General features: G+C 44.3%; 1 protein-coding gene across 4 annotated transcripts in view; it reads right to left on the minus strand.

Annotated features, from left to right (window-relative positions):
- LOC105494624 (KH RNA binding domain containing, signal transduction associated 1) overlaps window positions 1-20738 on the minus strand; it is a 47363-nt gene extending 26625 nt beyond the window's left edge. For all 4 annotated transcript variants that reach the window (XR_011623688.1, XR_011623686.1, XR_011623683.1 and 1 more), the window contains exons 1-4: window positions 20147-20738; window positions 4515-4639; window positions 3300-3416; window positions 1613-1759 (exon numbers count right to left, since the gene is read on the minus strand). Coding sequence is in view for 1 of the 4 variants with exons in the window: in XM_071096952.1 (XP_070953053.1) it covers window positions 1613-1759; window positions 3300-3416; window positions 4515-4639; window positions 20147-20528 (771 nt within the window). In the remaining 3 variants the exon portion in view is untranslated. The remainder of the gene's footprint in view (window positions 1-1612; window positions 1760-3299; window positions 3417-4514; window positions 4640-20146) is intronic.
- Window positions 20739-21139: the final 401 nt, after the last annotated feature.

Raw genomic sequence — 21139 nt, forward strand, 5'->3', positions numbered from 1 at the left:
CTCCTCCAACTACCAGAGCAACACTGAGGAAACCCCCATCTCCCCGGCAGGCATCTTTTTCAAAAGATTCACTTACATGGAAGCCTCACAAACCTAAGCCTTCTGAGGAATATGAGGGAGACTAACAATAAAGAGAGAAGATGGGTATTCCCTCTGCAGTCCTTTGGAAATTGAATGCTTGGGTGATCAATAGAACACCCCAAAAAGAGTAAAAAGAATTCCCTTGAGCAAGATTAACCAGCTGTGTTTTTCTCTAGGATATGTCAAATGGTCTGTTTCACGTCGAACATTCTAATGAAGATGAGGTACTTGAAAGCAAAGCAGCTGCGAAGACATTTGAGACTGTTGGCATCCTTGGAGTTCAGCATTACGGGTACAAAATGCCTGAAATTTTTATTTTCTTTGGAAAAGGAGTTTTACTCTTGTTGCCCAGGCTGGAGTCCAATGGCACAATCTTGGCTTACCGCAACCTCTGCCTCCTGGGTTCAAGCGATTCTCCTGCTTCAGCCTCCTGAGTAGCTGGGCGCCACCACGCCCAGCTAATTTTTAGTAGAGACGGGGTTTCACCACGTTGGTCAGGCTGGTCTCAAACTCTCGACCTCAGGTGATCTGCCCACCTCGGCCTCCCAAATTGTTGGGATTATAGGCGTTACCCACCGTGTCCGGCCCACACTGCCTATAAATTTTTGCTCTATCAATTTTCACATCCTCTGACACTACATTTAGTTCCAACTCCCTCATTTAACATTCAAGAAAACCAAGGACTGTATCTTACCACCTCTCAGTTTTCTGATGAACACATGACACTTACTCAATTCTAGTTGAATAATATTCCAAATCCTTCATAAGCTTCCAGATTCATCCTTGTTATTAAATATTCAACAGTAGTATGTTAACTCTGACAACCACCTGGCCTTGCTAAAAGGCAAAAACAGTACCATTTCCTATTTATTCAAAGTAACGTTCCAACCAAGTATTTAAAGATGGTAATAAGCAAGATAGATAAACTGGCCTGTCCTATCTCTATCTAGTCCTCAGTTATAGTCTGAAAAAAGCTGCTCACCAATCTGTGAAACATCAACAGTCAACCTCTTCCAAACCAAACTCATCCTCAGCAAACTCCTCCAGGAAAGAAATCCCTAAGTGTGCTCAGAATTTAACTCAGTAACACTAGATGTTATAAGCTTCTTGCTGCTAGCCTCTACTCTCTACAGCATAAACTTCTTGAGTGCAGGGACGCACCTTAGTCACCTTCTTAATACAATCTCCTTGTTCCACACTACTACCAAAATACTCAGCTAGGTGAAGACCCTGTTAAACCGTAGTTAACCAAGTATCAGAATGCAGGCACATTGTGGACCCGAGATACTGACAACAGATACCGGTACACAATGACTACCACATTAGACAAGGAGGGACAGAGTGGCCTTGGAGCATAATGCTTGGAGAACTAGGTACAAGCAATGAACTACCGCAGGAAAATGAACATAAATGCAGAATTTGGTATACATACAGGTTATGCAGAGACCTTAGTTAAGAAACCCTACCTTCACAACAGCATAAGATCCCAGTTCTCTTTTGCTCAGAAGACACAGGATATGGATTTCCTTACCGGTACTAGAAATTTCTTGACTTCCTCCATGGCATGGGCCATAAGAGCATAAGCCTCACATGGGGGTCCAAAGACTTCAATGAAGACATGCAGATCCATATTCAAGTGGGCATATTTGGGGTCTCCACCTTTGCGCAGCTCTTCCTCCTATGGAAAAATGCAGAGAAACGTCACACCACATGGACTAGGGAGAAAACAACACCTTTACCTCTAAGCCAAAGGAACAGCAAGAAATATCCCCAATGTCTAATTAAACTAACAGTAAAGTTTAATTGGTATGAGCTGAGAAGAATTTAAAAAAAAAAAAAAGAAAGAAAGAAAAACAGTAAAGTTTAAGAAAGTAAAACAAGCAGCCAGGCATGGTGGCTCATGCCTGTAATCCCAGCACTTTGGGAGGCCGAGGTGGGCGGATCACTAGGTCAGGAGTTCCAGACCAGCCTGACCAACGTGATGAAGCCTCACCTCTACTAAAAATACAAAAATTAGCCGGGCATGGTGATGCTTGCCTGTAATCCCAGCTACTCAGGAGGCTGAGGCAGGAGAATCGCTTGAACCCGGGAGTTGGAGGTTGCGCCACTGCACTCCAGCCTGGGCAAGAGCAAGGCTCCGTCTCAAGAAAAAAAAAAAAGTGAAACAAGCTCTGAAGAACAGTAATTTGCACAGCCTGCTAAACTTGCACATGGTCTGCTGCTAACAGTTAATTGTCATCTTAAATCCCTGAGATATCCACTGGAGCTCTTACTAAAAGCATAAAGAAGAAAAACTTAATTCTAGTCTCTATTCAGATAATAGCTGTGTGCCAAGCATTTGTTTTTAAATCTCAGGTAGAGCTGTTAATCACCACGAGCTCTGCTTATCTGCTTATATGGTCTAGGGAGTGCTAGGGGAAGAAAGAAGTCAGGACAGAGAGAAGAAAAGCTCATGTAAATCTCATTAGCTAGAACAACACACTTCAGCCCTAACTATATGCATCTAGTAAGAAATGACCTGAGAAAACAAACACGTGTCCATTAGGCTACATAAAAGGAGGATTGAAAGAATAGGTTTTCGGACTGTAGCAGGCATATCTCATCAAATAAAGTGACCCCAGAAGGCTAAGACCATTCTGTTTTGGTGAGAAGTTTCTTGTCACAGAGTACACAGTATATGCGGCTATGGCATGGGAAAAGACTCATTAGATTCTGTAGTCAGGATTACTCATGGCTCCTTTTGGAATACATTCTTTTAGTGAGCCTCACATTCCAGCCGGCTATAAAACAAACCAACTAATCCTCAAACTCTTCTGCTCTCACAACACTATTGTTCTCACTTTTCCAGGTTACAAAAAAGGGGGTGTGCTGTTTGCCTTTTAGTGTCTTTTGTCTGCTTTAGACTAAGTTTTAGTATATCCAGCTCCCCTTTCAAGTTTTCCCAGACAATCCTACCAATGCACAAGATGCTACTGCTCTGTCCATTACTATGCAGTCAAAAGTCCAAAAGAAAACTATCACCAGGGCACACCTAGGCTCTTCCAGGGTTGCCAAGCAAGTAAATTAACTTGGTGTATAATCTCTTGCACCCAATGCACACTTAAAGGAGCCACATTCTGTACATACACAAAATTCTTGCCTCTATAAGGCATCTATACTGCATTCTGGGCAAGTAGAAGGCATTAGGATGTCCTCTTGCCTCACTAATGTGAGCTTACCTTGGCTTTGTCTCTCATTGAGCCCTTTCCCAACACAGAGATCTTTGCACCAGTCTCTTCCTGCAGTCTTTTGATTGTATTCCCTTGTGGTCCAAGAATCTTCCCCACAAAATTGAACTGACAGAAAATAAAGGATTTCTAAATATACATGCTACTATATAAAAACATCTCCACATAAATTACCTCATTTGATTTTAAACAACCCTGCAAAGGTAGAGTATTACCATTCCCGTTTTACTGAAGGACGCTGAAGCCATATTAATAAAGTGATTAGTTTAAGATTATGAAACTAGAAAGTGGCAGTTCCTAGACCTGAATTTGGCTTTTCTGATGTATTCTGGCCATCTTCCATAATACACTAAGACCTTTACTATTTTATTTTTTACTTTATTTTGAGACAGGCTCTCACTTTGTTGCCCAGGCCAAAGTGTAGTGACATGATCATGGCTCACCGCAGCCTCGACTTCCTGGGCTCAAGTGATCCTCCCGCCTCAGCCTCTGGAGTAGCCGGGACTATAGGTGCACATCACCATATCAGGCTAATTTTTGTATTTTTTGTAGAGATACGGTTTTGCTATGTTGCTTAGGCTGGTCTTGAATTCCTGGGCTCAAGTAATCTGCCTGCATTGGCCTCCCAAAGTGCTGGCATTACAGGCATGAGCCACTGTGCCTGTTTATGCATGCCTTAACATACATAAACATTGTTAACGCAGTGACCTCAGAACAGAAGAGACTATATAGCACCCTTTGATAGCACGCTGGATAAACTAAATGTAACTAATTGCTTTCCTAAGGAAAAAAAAAAAAAAGGAAGAAAAAAAGCATTTACTTAAAAGTAAACTTTTAGTAAGAAAATAAAATTAACTTCATCCAATTGAGGATTTGTATTATATTTCCTTTTATTTAGATTTCAGGTTAGTCTTTTGACAGAGAGCAACTCTTCAGGTTTTATTTTTTTTTTTCTTTGAACTTGTAGCCTGAGCAGTCATTAGAGAAAGAAACTTTTTGATAATAAAAAGATTATTACATTTCCTTCCTGGCTATAACTATGTTTAGTTAAGAACTTAGATATTTCAATTGCCAGAAACAGGTACTGCAAGCATGAAAGAGAAGCTTCACAGGCTTAAGTTTCTAAAGCATCACAATCCCCAGGAGTCCATGACTCTCTCGTAACTATAAAGATAACTCAAAGATGCAAGGCACTTTTTGCCTTACCTTGGGATACTGCTTGACAGGTATCAGCACTCGCTCTTTCAGTTTCATGTTCTTATGAGAAAATAAATCCAAGTAATTCTCTTCATCGTCCTTTTTTGAGTCTCCTTTCTGAATCTTCTCAATTTCTGAATAGGAAAAACAATTTAAATTTTTGCTCTGGTAAATAAAAGCAAATTTTGAAGTCTGCTTAAAGCAATAACATGAAGTACAATATAGTGAGACCAAATAGTACACATGAAGGCCGGGCGCGGTGGCTCACGTCTGTAATCCCAGCACTTTGGGAGGCCGAGGCGGGTGGATCATGAGGTCAGGAGTTCGAGACCATCCTGGCTAACATGGTGAAACCCCGTCTCTACTAAAATTACAAAAAATTAGCCGGGCGTGGTGGCATGCGCCTGTAGTCCCAGCTACTTGGGAAGCTGAGGCAGGAGAATGGCGTGAACCCAGGAGGTGGAGCGGAGCTTGCAGTGAGCTGAGATTGTGCCACTGCACTCCAGCCTGGGCGACAGAGCGAGACTCCGTCTCAAAAAAAAAAAAAAAAAAAAATAGTACACATGAATGTGCCAATTTCAGAAAGAAACTAGCTGAAAGTACTAAAGTTATATGAAGTTGATTAGAAAGCCCAAAGCCTGCTTCTAATAAAAGTAGTGTGCTCTTCTAACCTCACCTGAAGCCTCACGTGAGAATAGAGACATTTAAATGTTTCTTAAATCGATTTAACAAAATTAATTGGGTGAGATGGGGAAAGGAGAATAAAGAAACAAACAAAAAATTAAAATCTGCATCAAGACAAAATATAATCTTACCTTGAAAAAAGCAAAAATCAATAATCTAAATATACAATGGATAGTTCCATTAAAGTTCCACAGTGACATTAGTACTCTAGATACTAGTCCTTAAGAGTCTGAAAGACCTTGTTCTTACTCTGCTACTCACTAGTTGTGTGACGTAAGAGAAGTTAATAAAATATGTAGATATGCCCAATTAAAGGCAATTTTTCATAAAGTACTTAATATATCGTCACCATTATCTAGCCCAAATTCAGCCAATGTCTAAACGATACAAAATGCACCAGGTACTTTTTTGAGACGGAGTTTCACTCCTGTTGCCCAGGCTGGAGTGCAATGGTGCAATCTTGGCTCACTGTAACCTCTGCCTCCTGGGTTCAAGCGATTCTCCTGCCTCAGCCTTCCAAGTAGCAGGGATTACAGGCATGTGCCACCATGCCCAGCTAATATTGTATTTTTAGTAGAGACGGGGTTTCTCCATGTTGGTCAGGCTGGTCTTGAACTCCCGACCTCAGGTGATCCACCTGCCTCAGCCTCCCAAAGTGCTGGGATTACAGGCATGAGCCACCGCGCCCGGCCCAGCCACAAGGTACTTTCTAAAAAAACATTTTATTGAAGTATAACTGATATGTAAAAACCCATACATAATTAATGTATACAATTCATGATGAGTTTGGAGATAAGTATACACCCATGAAACTATCACCACCATTATGGCCACAGATATATCCATCATCACCCAAAAGTACTTTCAATTCGCAGGTTAAGACAGTTTCATTAGATAGAAACTTGGCATACAAAAAGATTTCCTACTGGCCGGGCGCGGTGGCTCAAGCCTGTAATCCCAGCACTTTGGGAGGCCGAGACGGGTGGATCACAAGGTCAGGAGATCGAGACCATCCTGACTAACACGGTGAAACCCCGTCTCTACTAAAAAGTACAAAAAACTAGCCGGGCGAGGTGGCGGGCGCCTGTAGTCCCAGCTACTCGGGAGGCTGAGGCAGGAGAATGGCGGGAACCCGGGAGGCGGAGCTTGCAGTGAGCTGAGATCCGGCCACAGCACTCCAGCCTGGGTGACAGAGCAAGACTCCGTCTCAAAAAAAAAAAAAAAAAAAAAAAAAAAAAAAAAAAAAAAAAAAAAAAAAAAAAGATTTCCTACCATTAAGGAACTTCATTCATTGAGTGACTGCAAGTGTTTGAGTGCTTCCTACGGTATGGAGAGGCAGATGAAGGGAGAGCTATAATAGGTACAATCATTAACCACTATGGAGGACTTACTAAGAGCCAGGCATCTGTCTTGCAAAGCACAGGAGATACAACAGAGCGAGTCAGACTGGTCTCTGTCTTCACTGTTTATATACTGGAGCTCCCAGACTATAGGGGTGGCAATGAAGTATAGTTAAGTGCTATAACAGGAGTTCTAACAGAGATGAGGGAAAAGTGCCCAAGGAATGAGCAGCAACTGAAAGCTTATATGATTCACTGAGAATAGTTAAAATACATATACTCCCTAAAATCAGTGGAACATTCTAAATATCAGAAAATACTCTGTAATAGAATATCACATAATATTCCCATGTTCTAGAATTTTAAGACTAGGGTTCCCAAACTTCTTCATGCATCAGAATCACCTAGAAGAGGGCTTATTAAACTAGACTGCTGGGCCTCAAACCCAGTCTGGGATTTGTGTTAGGAATTTGCAATTCCAACAAGTTCCCAGGTAATTCTGATACTGCTGGTGCAGGGACCATACTTTGAAAATCATTGGCTTAAAGTATAAACATACCCTACCTCAAACACGTTCTGCAAATGTATACCCTTAACAGTTTTTATTTATTTACTAATTATTATTATTTTTTGAGACACAGTCTCGCTCTGTCACCCAGACTGGAGTGCAGTGGCACAATCTCTGCTCACTGGAACCTCTGCTTCCCGGGTTCAAGCGACTCTCCTGCCTCAGCCTTCCAAGTAGCTGGAACTACAGGCATGCACCACTATGCCCGGCTAACTTTTTTTTTTGTATTTTTAGTAGAGATGGGGTTTCACCATGTTGGCTGGGCTGGTGTGACTTCAAGTGATCCACCCACCACAGCCTCCCAAAGTGCTGGGATTACAGGTGTGAGCCACCGCACTGGGAGTTTTTAAAATAAATGTTGAGAGAGCTGCAGCTCTGAAATATATAGATGAAGCAAAGTAATGGACTCAGACATGCTATACAGAATTTAGAATTTCAGACTGAAGTCTTGTTTGTTAAAAAGCCTAATTTCAGATGCTATACTATACCATGAACTAATAGAGCACATAACTCTCTGGTTTCCTGACAATTAAAATTGCTGACGAACTGTAAATATCCTTAATTAAAACCTTTAATCCTACAAGAAGAACTGTAAATGACAGTACTCTTCACAATCTTATGTTTCACTGCCTAGAATAGAAAACAAATTTGACCTTACAATTAATAGAGTAATGCTTCATTCAACACTTTACTTGTGAGGGTAATCCTAACCCTAACCCTTACTGTTTGGTGGCAGATCCTGACCTCTACCTCTTTTCTCCTGCTGTTAATATAAACTTTTTCTGATCAATCTTTTTGAGCCTGCTGTACTTGACTACACCACTTTCTAAGTTCTCAGACTGGAAAACTTAGGTACTCAATCCTCGAAGTCCTAGAAGAACAAAGATGCCATAATTCTGATCTGAGAACATCGCCAAGGAGTTTTTAATAACGTGGAACAGGCCGGGAGTGGTAGCTCACGCGCATAATCCCAGCACTTTGGGAGGCCAAGGTGGGCAGATCACCTGAGGTCAGGAGTTCAAGAACAGCCTGACCAACGTAGTGAAACCCCGTCTCTACTTAAAAAAAAAAAAATATATATATATATATATATTTATATATATTTTATATATATATATTTTTTATATATATATATATATTTTATATATATATAGGCCAGGCGCGGTGGCTCACGCCTGTAATCCCAGCACTTTGGGAAGCTGAGGTGGGCGGATCACTTGAAGCCAAAAATTCGAGATCAGCCTGGTCAACATGGTGAAATCCTATCTCTGCTAAAAATACAAAAATTAGCCAGGCGTGGTGGCATGCGCCTGTAATCCCAGCTACCCAGGAGGCTGAGGGAGGAGAATTGCTAGAACCCGGGAGGCAGAGGCTGCAGTGAGCCGAGATTGTGCCATTGTACTCTAGCTTGGGCGAGAGGGCGAGACTCCATCTCAAAAAATTATATATAGGCCGGGCGCAGTGGCTCACGCCTGTAATCCCAGCACTTTGGGAGGCCGAGGTGGGCGGATTACGAGGTCAGGAGATGGAGACCATCCTGGCGAACACGGTGAAACCCCGTCTCTACTAAAAATACAAAAAAATTAGCCGGGCGTGGTGGCGGGCGCCTGTTGTCCCAGTTTCTTGGGAGGCTGAGGCAGGAGAATGGCGTGAACCCAGGAAGTGGCAGAGCTTGCAGTGAGTGTGAGCAAACATCGCACCACTGCACTCCAGCCTGGGTGACAGAACGAGACTCCGTCTCAAAAAAATATATATATATGTGTGTGTGTATATATATGTGTATATATGTGTGTGTATATATGTACATATGTGTGTGTATATATGTGTACATATATACACACACACATCAATAACCAGGCATGGCGGTGGCTCACACCTGTAATCCCAGCTACCTGAGAGGCTGAGGGCATGAGAATTTCTCGAACCCAGGAGGCAGAGGTTGCAGCAAGCTGAAATCATGCCACTGCACTCCAGCCTGGGCAACAGCGCGATACTCCATCACAACAACAACAAAAGAAATGTGGAACAAACTAGATACTTCATTTTATCTATGTCGCTTTGTGCTTCCTAGGGCTACCATTGAGTTAGAACTTTTGGCTATATTTTATACCACTTTCCAGAAATCTTGGTCAGTGCAAGACAACTCAAAGTCTGTTAATTTGTTATACTCCTACAGGAAGGTGTGTTTATATGCAATGTAATACACTCTGTGAATTTAAGGCCTTTCATTTTTTCATTTCTTAAAGACCACTGTGATAATATAAGACCTTTCTATAGCATGGATTCTTCTATTTTTGAACTAGTCAGATCTTAGAATCCTTCTGTCATATGATTTCACAACTTTTTAAAGAACAGCAGTGGCCAGGCATGGTAGCTCACACCTGTAATCTCAGCATTCGGGGAAGCTGAGGCAGAAGGATCACTGGAGCCCAGGAGTTTGGGACCACGGCAGGTAACATAGTGAGACCCCTTCTCTACAAAAAAATAACAAATTAATCAGGCATGGTGGTATGTGCCTGTGGTCCCAGCTATTTGGGAGGCTGAGACAGGAGGATAAGGAGTTGGAGGCTGTAGTGAGCCAAGATCATGCCACTGCTCTCCAGCCTGGGTGAAAGAGTAAGGCCCTGTCTCAAAAAGAGCAAAGCAAAGCATTTTTAGAGAATTCAGAGGAGGATCATTTAAATAAAACAGAGGGTTGAAAAGAGAATCCGAATTTTAACCTACAAAGCAAAACACTGGTTGGGCACAGTAGCACGTGCGATTGTAATCCCAGTGCTTTGGGAGGCTGAGGCAGGATGACTGCTTTGGGCCCAGGAGCTTGAGATCAGCCTGGGCAACACAGCGAGACTCTGTCACTACCAAAAATAAATATATAAATAAATAAATATTTTTTAATTAGCTGGGTGTAGTGGTACATGCCTATAATCCCAGCTACTCAGGAGGCTGTGGGGGGAAGATCGCTTGAGCCCAAGAGTTCAAGGCTGCAGTGAACTATGATGACTGTGCAACTGCACTCCAGTTTGGGTGAGGAAGGGAGACAGGAGAGGAGAAGGGAAGGAGAGGGGAGGGGAGAGGGGAGGAAGGGAGAAAGGGAGGAAAGGAGGGAGAAAGGAAAGAAGAAGGGAAGAGAGGGGGAACGAGGGAGTGGGCAGGGAGGGGATGAAGGGAGAGAGGGAGAGGGAAGAAAAGGAAGCAAGCAAAGACTAAGAAGCTACTTGAGCTTTCAAGACAGGTGGAGGGGGCCAGGTGCTGTGGCTCACGCCTGTAATCCCAGCACTTTGGGAGGTTGAGGCGGGTGGATCACCTGAGGTCAGGAGTTCAAGACCAGCCTGACCAATATGGTGAAACCCCATCTCTACTAAAAGTATAAAAACGAGCTGGGCGAGTTGGTATGCTCCTGTAGTCCCAACTGCTTGGGAGGCTGAGAGAATTGCTTGAACCCGGGAGGCGGAGGTCACAGTAAGCCGAGACTGCGCCACTGCACTCCAGGCTGGGTGACAGAGCAAGACTCCGTCTCACAGAAAGAAAAAAAAACGGGGGGGGGGGGGGCACTTCATTGTTCTCTTTTTTTAAGACAGGGTCTCACTTTATCACCCAGGCTGGAATGAGTGGCACAATCATGGCTCACTGTAGCCTCAACCTCCTGGGTTCAGGCGATCCTCCCACCTCAGCACCCCCAGTAGCTGCAACCATAGGCGTGTGCCACCATGCCTAATTTTTTTTTTTTTTTTAATAGAGAGGGGGTCTCCCTATTTTGCCCAGGCTGGTCTTGAACTTGTGGACTCAAATGATCCTTCCACTTCGGCCTCCCAAAGGGCTGGGATTATAGGCGTGACCTACTGTGCCCACTTTTTTTTTTTAAAAAAAAGATGGGTTCTCTACTGCCCAGGCTGAAGTACAGTGACACCATCATAGTTCACTGCAGCCTCGAACTCCTGAGCTCAAGGGATCCTCCCACCTCAGTCTCCCCAGTAGCTAGGACTAAAGGTACATGCTACCTGACTCAACTGGGGCTGAATATTTATTTGATGCCTACTATGTATCAAATATCATAGAACTATTACCTCACTAATCCTCAAAAATAACTCAGTGAACTGAGTTACCTACATCTGAGGAAACAAAAACTCAAAGAGGTTAAATAACTCAGTGAACTGAGTTACTTACATCTGAGGAAATAAAAACTCAAAGAGGTTAAATAACTATCTCTAGGTCATAAAATTGTTAAAGTAACAGATTAAGAATTAAAAACCCAGGCCTGGCTGGGCACAGGGGCTCACATCTATAATCCCAGAACTTTGGGAGGCCGAGGTGTGAGGACTGCTTAAGCCCAGGAACTTGAGACCTGCCTGGGCAACAGAGTGAGACCCCATCTTTACTAAAATGTAAAAAAAAATTAAATTAAATTAAATTAGCTCGGTGTGGTGGTGTGTATCTGTTGTCCCAATTACTAGAGAGGCTGAGGCAGGATGATCACTTGAGACCAGGAGTTGGAGGCTGCAGTGAGCTATAATGGCGCTACTGCATTCCAGCTTGGGTGACAGAGCAAGACCCTGTCTCTAAAAAAAATTTAACAAAAAACTTTAGAAAACCCCCAAAACTCAGGCCTTCTCTCTCCTTTTTTTTTTTTTTTTTGAAACGAAGTCTCACTCTGTCGCCCAGGCTGGAGTGAAGTGGCGCAATCTTGGCTTACTGCCACCTCTGCTTCCCGGGTTCAAGCAATTCTCCCTGCCTCAGCCTCCCGAGTAGCTGGGATTACAGGCGTCTGCCACCATGCCCAGCTAAATTTTGTATTTTTAGTAGAAACAAGGGTTCACCATGTTGGTCAGGCTGGTCTTCAACTCCTGATCTCAGGTGATCCGCCCACCTTGGCCTCCCAAAGTGCTGGGATTACAGGCGTCAGCCACCACACTGGGCCTCTTCTAATTTCATGCTTTTCCTATTGTCTCTTGATGAGTGTGTGTTTGTGGGGGCACACTTTATTTAAGCAAGGAAGAGCTGATTTTTATAAAATTTTGGGAAGTACAATTTATACCCTCAGACACTGGTATGTAGCCTAAAGGTAATAAAGAGGCTTTATGGGTGTCTCAGATGTTCAGTGGTCTGATGGTCTTTCTCTTTTCTTTTTCAACTCTGTATGTCTCTCCTTGTCCTTGCTTTCCCTGGAGAGCTAGGGTAGACTGAAACGGGAAGAAAAAAAATCGAGGAGGAGTTTCCTAAAAATGGTTCAACCTCAGGCAAAAGTACTTTCTAGATAACCCTTTTGGAACTGACTCCTTTAAGTAATCTCTGCTTGGGTCTCTGGAGACCTTGGATGTCCCAAGAGCCACAGAAAACAAAGCTGAGGTGTAAACTACACAAGAGGTGACCCATTTGTTTCCTGGCCACTTAGAATAATCATATCTTATCCACTGCCTTCTATGTGTCAGGAATTTTGTATTTATTATCTCACTTCGTCTTTGTAACCAGTATTATCTTCATTTGACAGATGAAGAAACTCAGGCTCAGAAAAGTTATATAACTTGTCCAAGATCTCAAAACTAATTAGTGACATAGCAGACACTTAAACCCAAGTCACTTCTTATACCAAAGAGAGTAAATTCAATTAACCTTTTGACATTTCCTTCATCTTTTACTATAACTTAACCTTTCCCACCCTCTACTTTTTTTTTTTTTCCTCCCAACCAGACTGCAAGCTTCCATGTTGCTTAATACGTCTCCGAAGAAAGAACACAGGTTTTGAAGCTAGACAAAACGGGTTTGAATCCCAGCTCTCCTACATGCTTGGTGTATGACTTTATTTTTTTTATTTATTTATTTTTTTTGAGACGGAGTCTCGCTCTGTCACCCAGGCTGGAGTGTAGTGGCCGGATCTCAGCTCACTGCAAGCTCCGCCTCCCGGGTTCACGCCATTCTCCTGCCTCAGCCTCCCGAGTAGCTGGGACTACAGGCGCCCGCCACCTCGCCCGGCTAGTTTTTTGTTTTTAGTAGAGACGGGGTTTCACTGTGTTAACCAGGATGGTCTCGATCTCCTGACCTCGTGATCCGCCCGTCTCGGCCTCCCAAAGTGCTGGGATTACAGGCTTGAGCCACCGCGCCTGGCCATGGTGTATGACTTTAAAAGAGAATGTTAATAAGAAAAACAGTAAGAAAAAAAGAGAGAGGGCGAGAGAGAGATGTAATGTATTAAAAAATGTTAATACTAGAGAAGTTTGGGAAAATTACATACAAACTTTATCAACTAGGCTGGGTTAACTAAAAACAAATTACTACAAATATATCATTAACTGAACTTTTTTTTTTTTTTGAGACAGGGTCTTGCTCTGTCGCCCACACTTGAGTGCAGTGCACGCTTGAGTGCAGTGGTGCAATTTCAGCTCACTGCAACCTCTGCCTCCTGGGTTCAAGTGATTCTCCTGTCTAAGCCTCCCAAGTAGCTGGTGACTACAGGCACGTGCCACCACATCCGGCTAATTTTTCTATTTTTAGTAAAGGCAGGGTTTCACCACGTTAGCTAGGATGGTCTCGATCTCCTGACCTTGTGATCAATCCGCCTTGGCCCCCCAAAGGGCTGGGATTACAAGCGTGAGCCACCGCGCCCGGCCAACTAAACGTTTGATATGGCTTACATAAGGAATAAGACAATGGTCAAGATTTTCTAAGGTGTCCAGAGCAAGTGTTTCTAGGACAGCAAGATTCTCAGCAGAATTGATCTAGAAGGTCAGGGTTCATTTCATACCCACCTCTAGACCACCCAATATACTTGGTTCTACACTTCTAAACACAGCACTTCTCCTTTGCCTGTTGTTTAACAATCTCTGGATTCCTTCCATTGCTGAGTATCTATAATTCTTAGTACAGAACAATGCTTGATACACAATAGGGATCTATAACCATTAACCAAATTAAAGAAATGTACTGGCTGGGGCGCGGTGGCTCACACCTGTAATCCCAGCACTTTGGGAGGCCAAGGTGGGTAGATCACGAGGTCAGGAGATCGAGACCATTGTGGCCAACATGGTGAAACCCTGTTGGGGTTTAGTTAAACCCTTTAAAGATTTACTCTAGCTAAATCTAAAAATTGGGCGTGCTGGCGTGTGCCAGCGTTTGCCTGTCGTCCCAGCTACTCAGGAGGCTGAGACAGAAGAATAGCTTGAATCCGGGAGGCAGAGGTTGCAGTGAGCCAAGATTGCATTACTGCAGTCCAGTCTGAGTGACAGAGTAAGAACCTGTCTCAAAAAAAAAAAAAAAAAAAAAAAAGAAGTACTGTTAACACCCTCAACTTCCCTTAAACAACTCACATAACTTTATCATCCCCAAATTTGTAATTCTCACCGTTTCTGTTGGTATCATCTTTTAGAATCAGAAGTCCGGTAAGCTTACTATTACGAAACAACTTCATTCGTTCTATTTAACAAATTACTGTTTCGAGCAAGAGCACAAGGCCAACAGGCTCTTTACCTTTTTTGGAATCATGGGTCCCTTTGAGAATTTGATGGAAGCTACTGATTAGCAACCCAGAAAAAAATACAAATTTACAATATATTATATACAAGATTGGCTATGGGTATAGAAAGCCTGGGTATTGGTTTAAGAAAAAAAATCCCCCAAAGGCCTGTTAAGAGCCCTTTCATAGGGGCTCAATGTTTACATTCCAGGACAGTAGAATACTCTGCCATACCGACTATGGTCTCCCAAATCTTTTCCTTAGTGCACAATTTAGAGCTTAGAGCTTCGCATCTTTGAAAAAAGTTTTGTTTTTTTTTTTAATTTTAAGGCAACTGTAGATTTATGTGCAGTTGTAAGAAATAACAGTGATCCTGTATACTTCAGTTTTCCCCCTAACATTTTGCATACCTGTATCACAATCAGAAAATTAACATTAAAATAAGAAAATTTGTTGTACAGGTTTCATTAAAAAAAAACAAAATAAATTAAGAATTAATTGACTTTATCAGGATTTCACCAACTTTACATGCACTTATTTGCTTAGTTCTATGCAATTTAATCAGATTCATGTGACCACCACCACAGTCAAGATACAGAACAGTTCCATCGTGAGGATCCTTACCCTTTGATAGCCAGTCACCGTCTTCCCTCATCTCTCACCATTGGCTACCACTAATCTAGTCTTCATCTCCACTATTTCATTTCTTCAAGAATGTTATATTCATGAAATCATATAGTACATAACCTTTTGAGACTGGCTTTCTTTACTCAGCTTAATTCTCTTGTGATCAATCAAGTTGCTACATTTATTAACAGTTCCTTTTTTTTTTTTTCTTAAACTGCAGAGCACCATTCCATGGTATGGGTGTGCCAGTTTATTTACCTACTGGAGGCATTTGGTTTGTTTCCAGTTTTTGGCTACTACAAATAAAGCTGCTGTGAACATTCATGTACAGGTTTTGTGTTAACCTGAGTTTTAATTTCCCTGAAATAAATACCCAAGAATGCAACTGTTGAACTATATGGTAAGCACATTTATTTATTTTTGACACAGGGTCTCACTGTTGCCCAGGCTGTAGTGCAGTGGCACGATCTCAGCTCAAGGCAGCCTCGACCTCCTGGGTTCAAGCAATTCTTCCACCTCAGTCTAAGACCAATCTCCTGGGTTCAAGCGATCCTTCTGCCTCAGACTACCGAATAGCTGGGACTACGGGTGTGTGCCGCCATTCTCAGCTAATTTTTAAATTTTCTGTAGAGACAAGCTCTCACTGGGACTCAAGCAATCCTCTCACCTTGGCCTCCCAAAGTCCTGGGATTACAGGCATGAGCCACCAGACCCAGCCAATAAGCACATTTAGTTTCGTTAAAGACAAACAAACAAACAAACAAACAAAACCTGCATTGGTCTGGGCGTGGTGGCTCACACCTGTAACACGGGTAGTCTGAGTGTTAGTACAGTGGGAGGCCAAAGCGGGAGGATCACCAGGTCAGGAATTCGAGACCAGCTTGGCCAACATGGTGAAACCCCATCTCTACTAAAAATACAGAAAGCAGCCGGGCATGGTGGCGGGCGCCTGTAATCCCAGCTACTCGGGAGGCTGAGGCAGAATTGCTTGAAACCGAAAGGTGGAGGTTGCAGTGAGCCGAGATAGCGCCACTGCACTCCAGTCTGAGTGACAGAGCAAGACTCCGTCTCAAAAACAAAAACAAAAACAAAACTGCATTATCACAGACAAATGTATACTTAATGATATTCTGCTTAATCTTACTAGGCTTTGTTTTACAGAAATAGTATTATACCATATGTAGTCTTATGGGATGTACTTTCTTCATATAACATTAGATTTTGGAGATTTCTCCATGTTGTTGCCTGTAGTTCATCCATTTTCACTGCTGTACAAATACTTTCTTTTCTTTTTCTTTTCTCTTTTTTTTTTTTTGAGATTGAGTTTCACTTGTTGGCTATATCTCAGCTCACTGCAACCTCTGCCTCCAGCGATTCTCCTGCCTCAGTCTCCCAAGTAGCCAGGATTACAGGCACCTGCCACCACACCCAGCTAATTTTTGTATTTTTTGTAAAGACAGGGTTTCACCATGTTGGTCAGGCTGGTCTCGAACTCCTGACCTCAGGTAATCCACCCGCCTAGGCCTCCCAAAATGCTGGGATTACAGGCATGAGAAACTGTGCCCAGCCAAATATTTTCTGTTGTAAATCTATCACATTAGCCAATGAATGGTGACACAAGTTGCAACATTTTGTGAACAAGGCACACCATTTTATGAATCAAGTACTCATGTATAAGTTTCTTTGAGCACATTCCTAGGAAAGGTGTTCTCGGTTTTGTTTTTTTTTTCAGACAGAGTCTCGCTCTTTTGCCCAGGCTGGAGTGCAGTGGTGCGATCTGGGCTCACTGCAACCTCTGCCTACTGAGTTCAAATGATTCTCCTGCCTCAGCCTCCGAAGTAGCTAGGATTACAGGCACCCACTACCACGCCCGGGGAAATTTTTTGTATTTTTAGTAAAGAAGGGGTTTCACCAAGTTGACCAGGCTGGTCTTGAACTCCTGACCTCGTGATTTCCCCACCTCAGCCTCCCAAAGTGCTGGGATTACAGGCGTGAGCCACTGGCCCGGCCCTTATTTTCCAGTTTTAATAGCAGGTTTTGCTAGCCCTGTGGAATGAACTGGGAAGGTCTTAATGTATTTCTAGAGAATATTGTAAATAAAGGAATTAACTATTTTGAAGTTTCAACAGACTTTGTAAAATGTTTTCCACTTTTTCCATCCTTCTGAAGGATGGATTTTTGATTATCCCTCCAAGATCTTTTGCAGATTGCTAATCTATTCAAAATGTTTTATTCTTGAGTCACTTATACTAACTTATATTTTACTAGTTGTAGAAAGTAGAAAAAGAGGCCGGGCGCAGTGGCTCATGCCTGTAATCCCAGCACTTTGGGAGGCCCAGATGGGCGGATCACCTGAAGTCGGGAGTTTGAGACCAGCCTGACCAACATGGAGAAACCCCGTCCTGCTAAAAATACAAAATTAGCCGGGTGTGGTGGCACATGCCTGTAATCCCAGCTACTAGGGAGGCTGAGGTAGGAGAATCGCTTGAACCTGGGAGGCAGAGGTTGCGGTGAGCCGAGATTGCGCCACTGCACTCCAGCCTGGGCAACAAGAGCGAAACTCCGTCTCAAAAAAAAAAAAAGAAAAGAAAAAGAACACTGACATATATAACAGCATTTTACTTAGTATATAAATACATTAACACAATAAGGTAAATTATTTCTCTTCCAGAAAACAAAGATGGATGACTGAATCTTTATGTCTGCAAATACATTCGACTGTCCTCGCTGCTGAATATCAATCTGCTTAACACAGAAGTCTATATTCAAAATCTACATCCCTCAAAGTTTTGTCTTTTTTTTTTTTTATACTTTCAAATACACTTTTTTTTTGGGTCACCTATCACCCCAGCTAGATTTTAATATTTTGTCCAATTATAGCTTACTTTTAAAGTACAATTTGCAGCAGGCACTACAGTGAGGGAACGGGGAAGGTGTGTAGACTGACTAAAAACCCTGGTTATGCTGCTTACTAATTTTGTTACCTTAGGCAAATTATTAATCTCTGGGTGCCTTGGTTTCCTCATCTGTAAAAATGAGGATAATAAAAGTTCTCATTTCATAGGTTAAATATTTAATGTAAAGTGCTCAGACCTCAAACATGAAGTCTTAGCTATATTTTTCTTCCATGTGTTCTTTTTTCCTCTCCTTTTTTGCGATGGAGTTTAGCTCTTGTTGTCCAGACTGGAGTGCAATGGCGCAATCTGGGCTCCCTGCAACCTTCGATTCCCAGGTTCAAGCGATTCTCCTGCCTCAGCCTCCAAAGTAGCTGGGATTACAGGCATGCGCCACCACGCCAGGCTAATTTTGTATTTTTAGTACAGACGGGGGTTTCACCATGTTGGTCAGGCTGGTTTCGAACTCCTGGCCTCGTGATCCGCCCGTCTGGGCCTCCCAAAGTGCTGGGATTACAGGCATGAGCCACCGCGCCCGCCCCTTCCATGTGATCTTACCAGAGCTTAAATACTACTATTCTATCTTCTCAAAGTCTCACTTCCTCACAATGGGTTGCGACTTCACTGCAATCCCCTCGCAAGATAATTCAGAAATACCTTAAAAGCCAGGCTCAACATATACTAACACTTACCCATGCTAGAAAGAATTCATACATCCCAAACCAACATTACCTCAACCACACTTCTCCAATTTCAGTTGGGTTTAAAAAAAAAATACATCCAGAAAGCCCAGGTTAAAAATAAAGAGCACTCCTCTCTTAGTTAAGCAGTGAGGGAAGGCTGAAAATTCTAAGTAACTTTTAAGGATCAATAGTTTTTGACAGTTATCTTAAGAAAGCATATAAAAGATGAACACCACACTGGTAAAGATCCCTTACCTTACAGTGTTGGGAGACAGAGAACAAAGAGAGGGAGATAATATTTTCATAATGAACTGCCCATTATATTAACCTTCCCAAAGAGTCCAACTACTCATTCAGTGTTGAAGGATGTCAATTTTTACTTGCTTACTAAAATTTAGGTATCATAAGAAATATTTATTAAAATAATGTTTTAACTTGAAGCGAAGGTCACACAGCTTTAGGGAAAAATCAGAGCGATTAGGTGATTGGCTAGTGCTGATCAAGAAAAGAGCGCTAATCTACAGAACAAAGACTCTCATTTCTGATTTATTTCACTACTGAATCAAAAACGTAAAAAAAACAGCAACAAAAAGACTAAGTCTTTCAGTACAAGCATCATGCCACTTCTCTCAATTTCTGTCCATCTCGCTGGGAAACGTTATGTGAACTACGCGGGAGACCCTATCGTCCCATTTCACTGTCTCTAGGGTTATTTCACTCCTTCTTCCATGATAGTGAACACACGGTGTAAAATGAAAGAGGACAACCTTCAGGCTCAGTAGCAATTCTTACTTTATCAGCCTTAGTCGGAAATCTGATTCGGAAACCTCAAGTTCCGATCCCATAAATCGCTCCTTCCTCCCAGCAACTTAAGCTGCGGTTACCGCTAAGTCCGGCTCGGCCCCAGCGACAGCGAGGCGCTGGACAGGGTATTCCAGCCTCACCCCACCTCACCTCGGCCCTTCCTCCCACGGTCCCTCCCCGCTCCGGCTGTCTTCACTTCCTACACCTCGGACGAGGCGCTCATCGCCACCCGCGATCAAAAAGGGTTTCCCTTCGGGAAAGGGGGAAATACAGGTTAATTTCTGGAAGAATCTGTGCGCCCAGCAGCCGCAAGAGGAGGGAGGAGGGAAGAGTCGGGAAAGGGGCGGGGAGCTCAGCACCATCCATCAAGACGTTAGCGCTAGGAGATCGCAAAGTCGCCTTTGGGCCTCCACTGCAGCCTAGAAATTCTCCCACGCACTCCGGGTTGAGGTGGGAATGTGGAATCCAGGCTCCCAAAGATGAGGATGACACCGGAGCTCCCGACTGCCTCGGTCCCGAGGGGGCGGGAAGCGAGAGGAACAAAGCCAGGGCCACTCATGCCCCAGGATGGCCGAGGGACCCAGGAGGCCCCCTTACCTGCCGTCAGCAGCTGCATGGCGTGAGTGAAGGACGGGTCGAGCGAGTCCTTCTCGGCCATGAGTTCTGGCAGGTACTTGTTCTCCGGCTCCATCTTCACCGAGGCTGTGGCCGAGGGGGGCAGCAGCGGGGTCGGCGCTGGCCCGCCCACTGTCGCGTCGGGACCCGTGGCCGAGGGCGGCAGCAGCGGTGGCGGCTGCGTAGCGGGCGAGGCCCGGGCGCCCCCGCGGGACCCTCCTCCGCCTCCCCGGGACCGGTGAGGCAGCGGCGGCTGCCGAGACGGCGTCTGACGCACCGAGGGGTGGGCACCGGAGGGGTCCATGGAGCCGCTGCGGCCCGAGGACCGGCTCATGCGCGCGGCGGGGTCGTCCCGGCGCTGCATCGGGGAGGATGTGCGAAACCAAGGAGCGAGAGAGCGACGCGGCAGCGACGGAGGCCCAAGCGGCGGTTGGCGGGGGTGGGAGAGCGGGAGCAGTAGCGACCGAAGCCGACCCGAGCGACCCAGCGAGAGAGAACACCGGAAATGAGGCGGCGCGCGTGCGCAGCCAGTCACCGGCACCGCCCTTGGGTTTCTCCGCGGAGAACAAAGTCCCCAGTCCGGCCACGGCGCCTGCGCACCGCCGCGGCGTCCGAAGAAGTCGCCTCCTGACTCTGGCTTTCCCTCCGCGCCCGCCAGGCCAGAGCTTGACGCGCATGCGCGGGAGGCCGCAGGCTCCGTTCGTTTCCTTTTCCACGTGACTCGGCGCTAGCGGGACACGTGTCTCCTCCCTCTTCTGGCCTAGTGCGTGGAGGGGGCGGGAGCTGTGGAATGTCTTTGTCTGCGCGCGGGCCCGCGGAGTGTGGGGCGGGAGACCTGTTACTCGCGGGGCCACGCCCTCTCCAACGGCTGAGCAGCGGAGGGAGGCTGTGGGGAGTGGGGTGGGGAGTGGGGTGGCGAGTGGAGTGGGGATGGAAGTGGGGTGGGGGGCGGTCACCGAAGTAAGGAAATAAAAG

This window comes from Macaca nemestrina, chromosome 1 (assembly GCF_043159975.1).
Source record: "Macaca nemestrina isolate mMacNem1 chromosome 1, mMacNem.hap1, whole genome shotgun sequence".
NCBI lineage: Eukaryota > Metazoa > Chordata > Mammalia > Primates > Cercopithecidae > Macaca > Macaca nemestrina.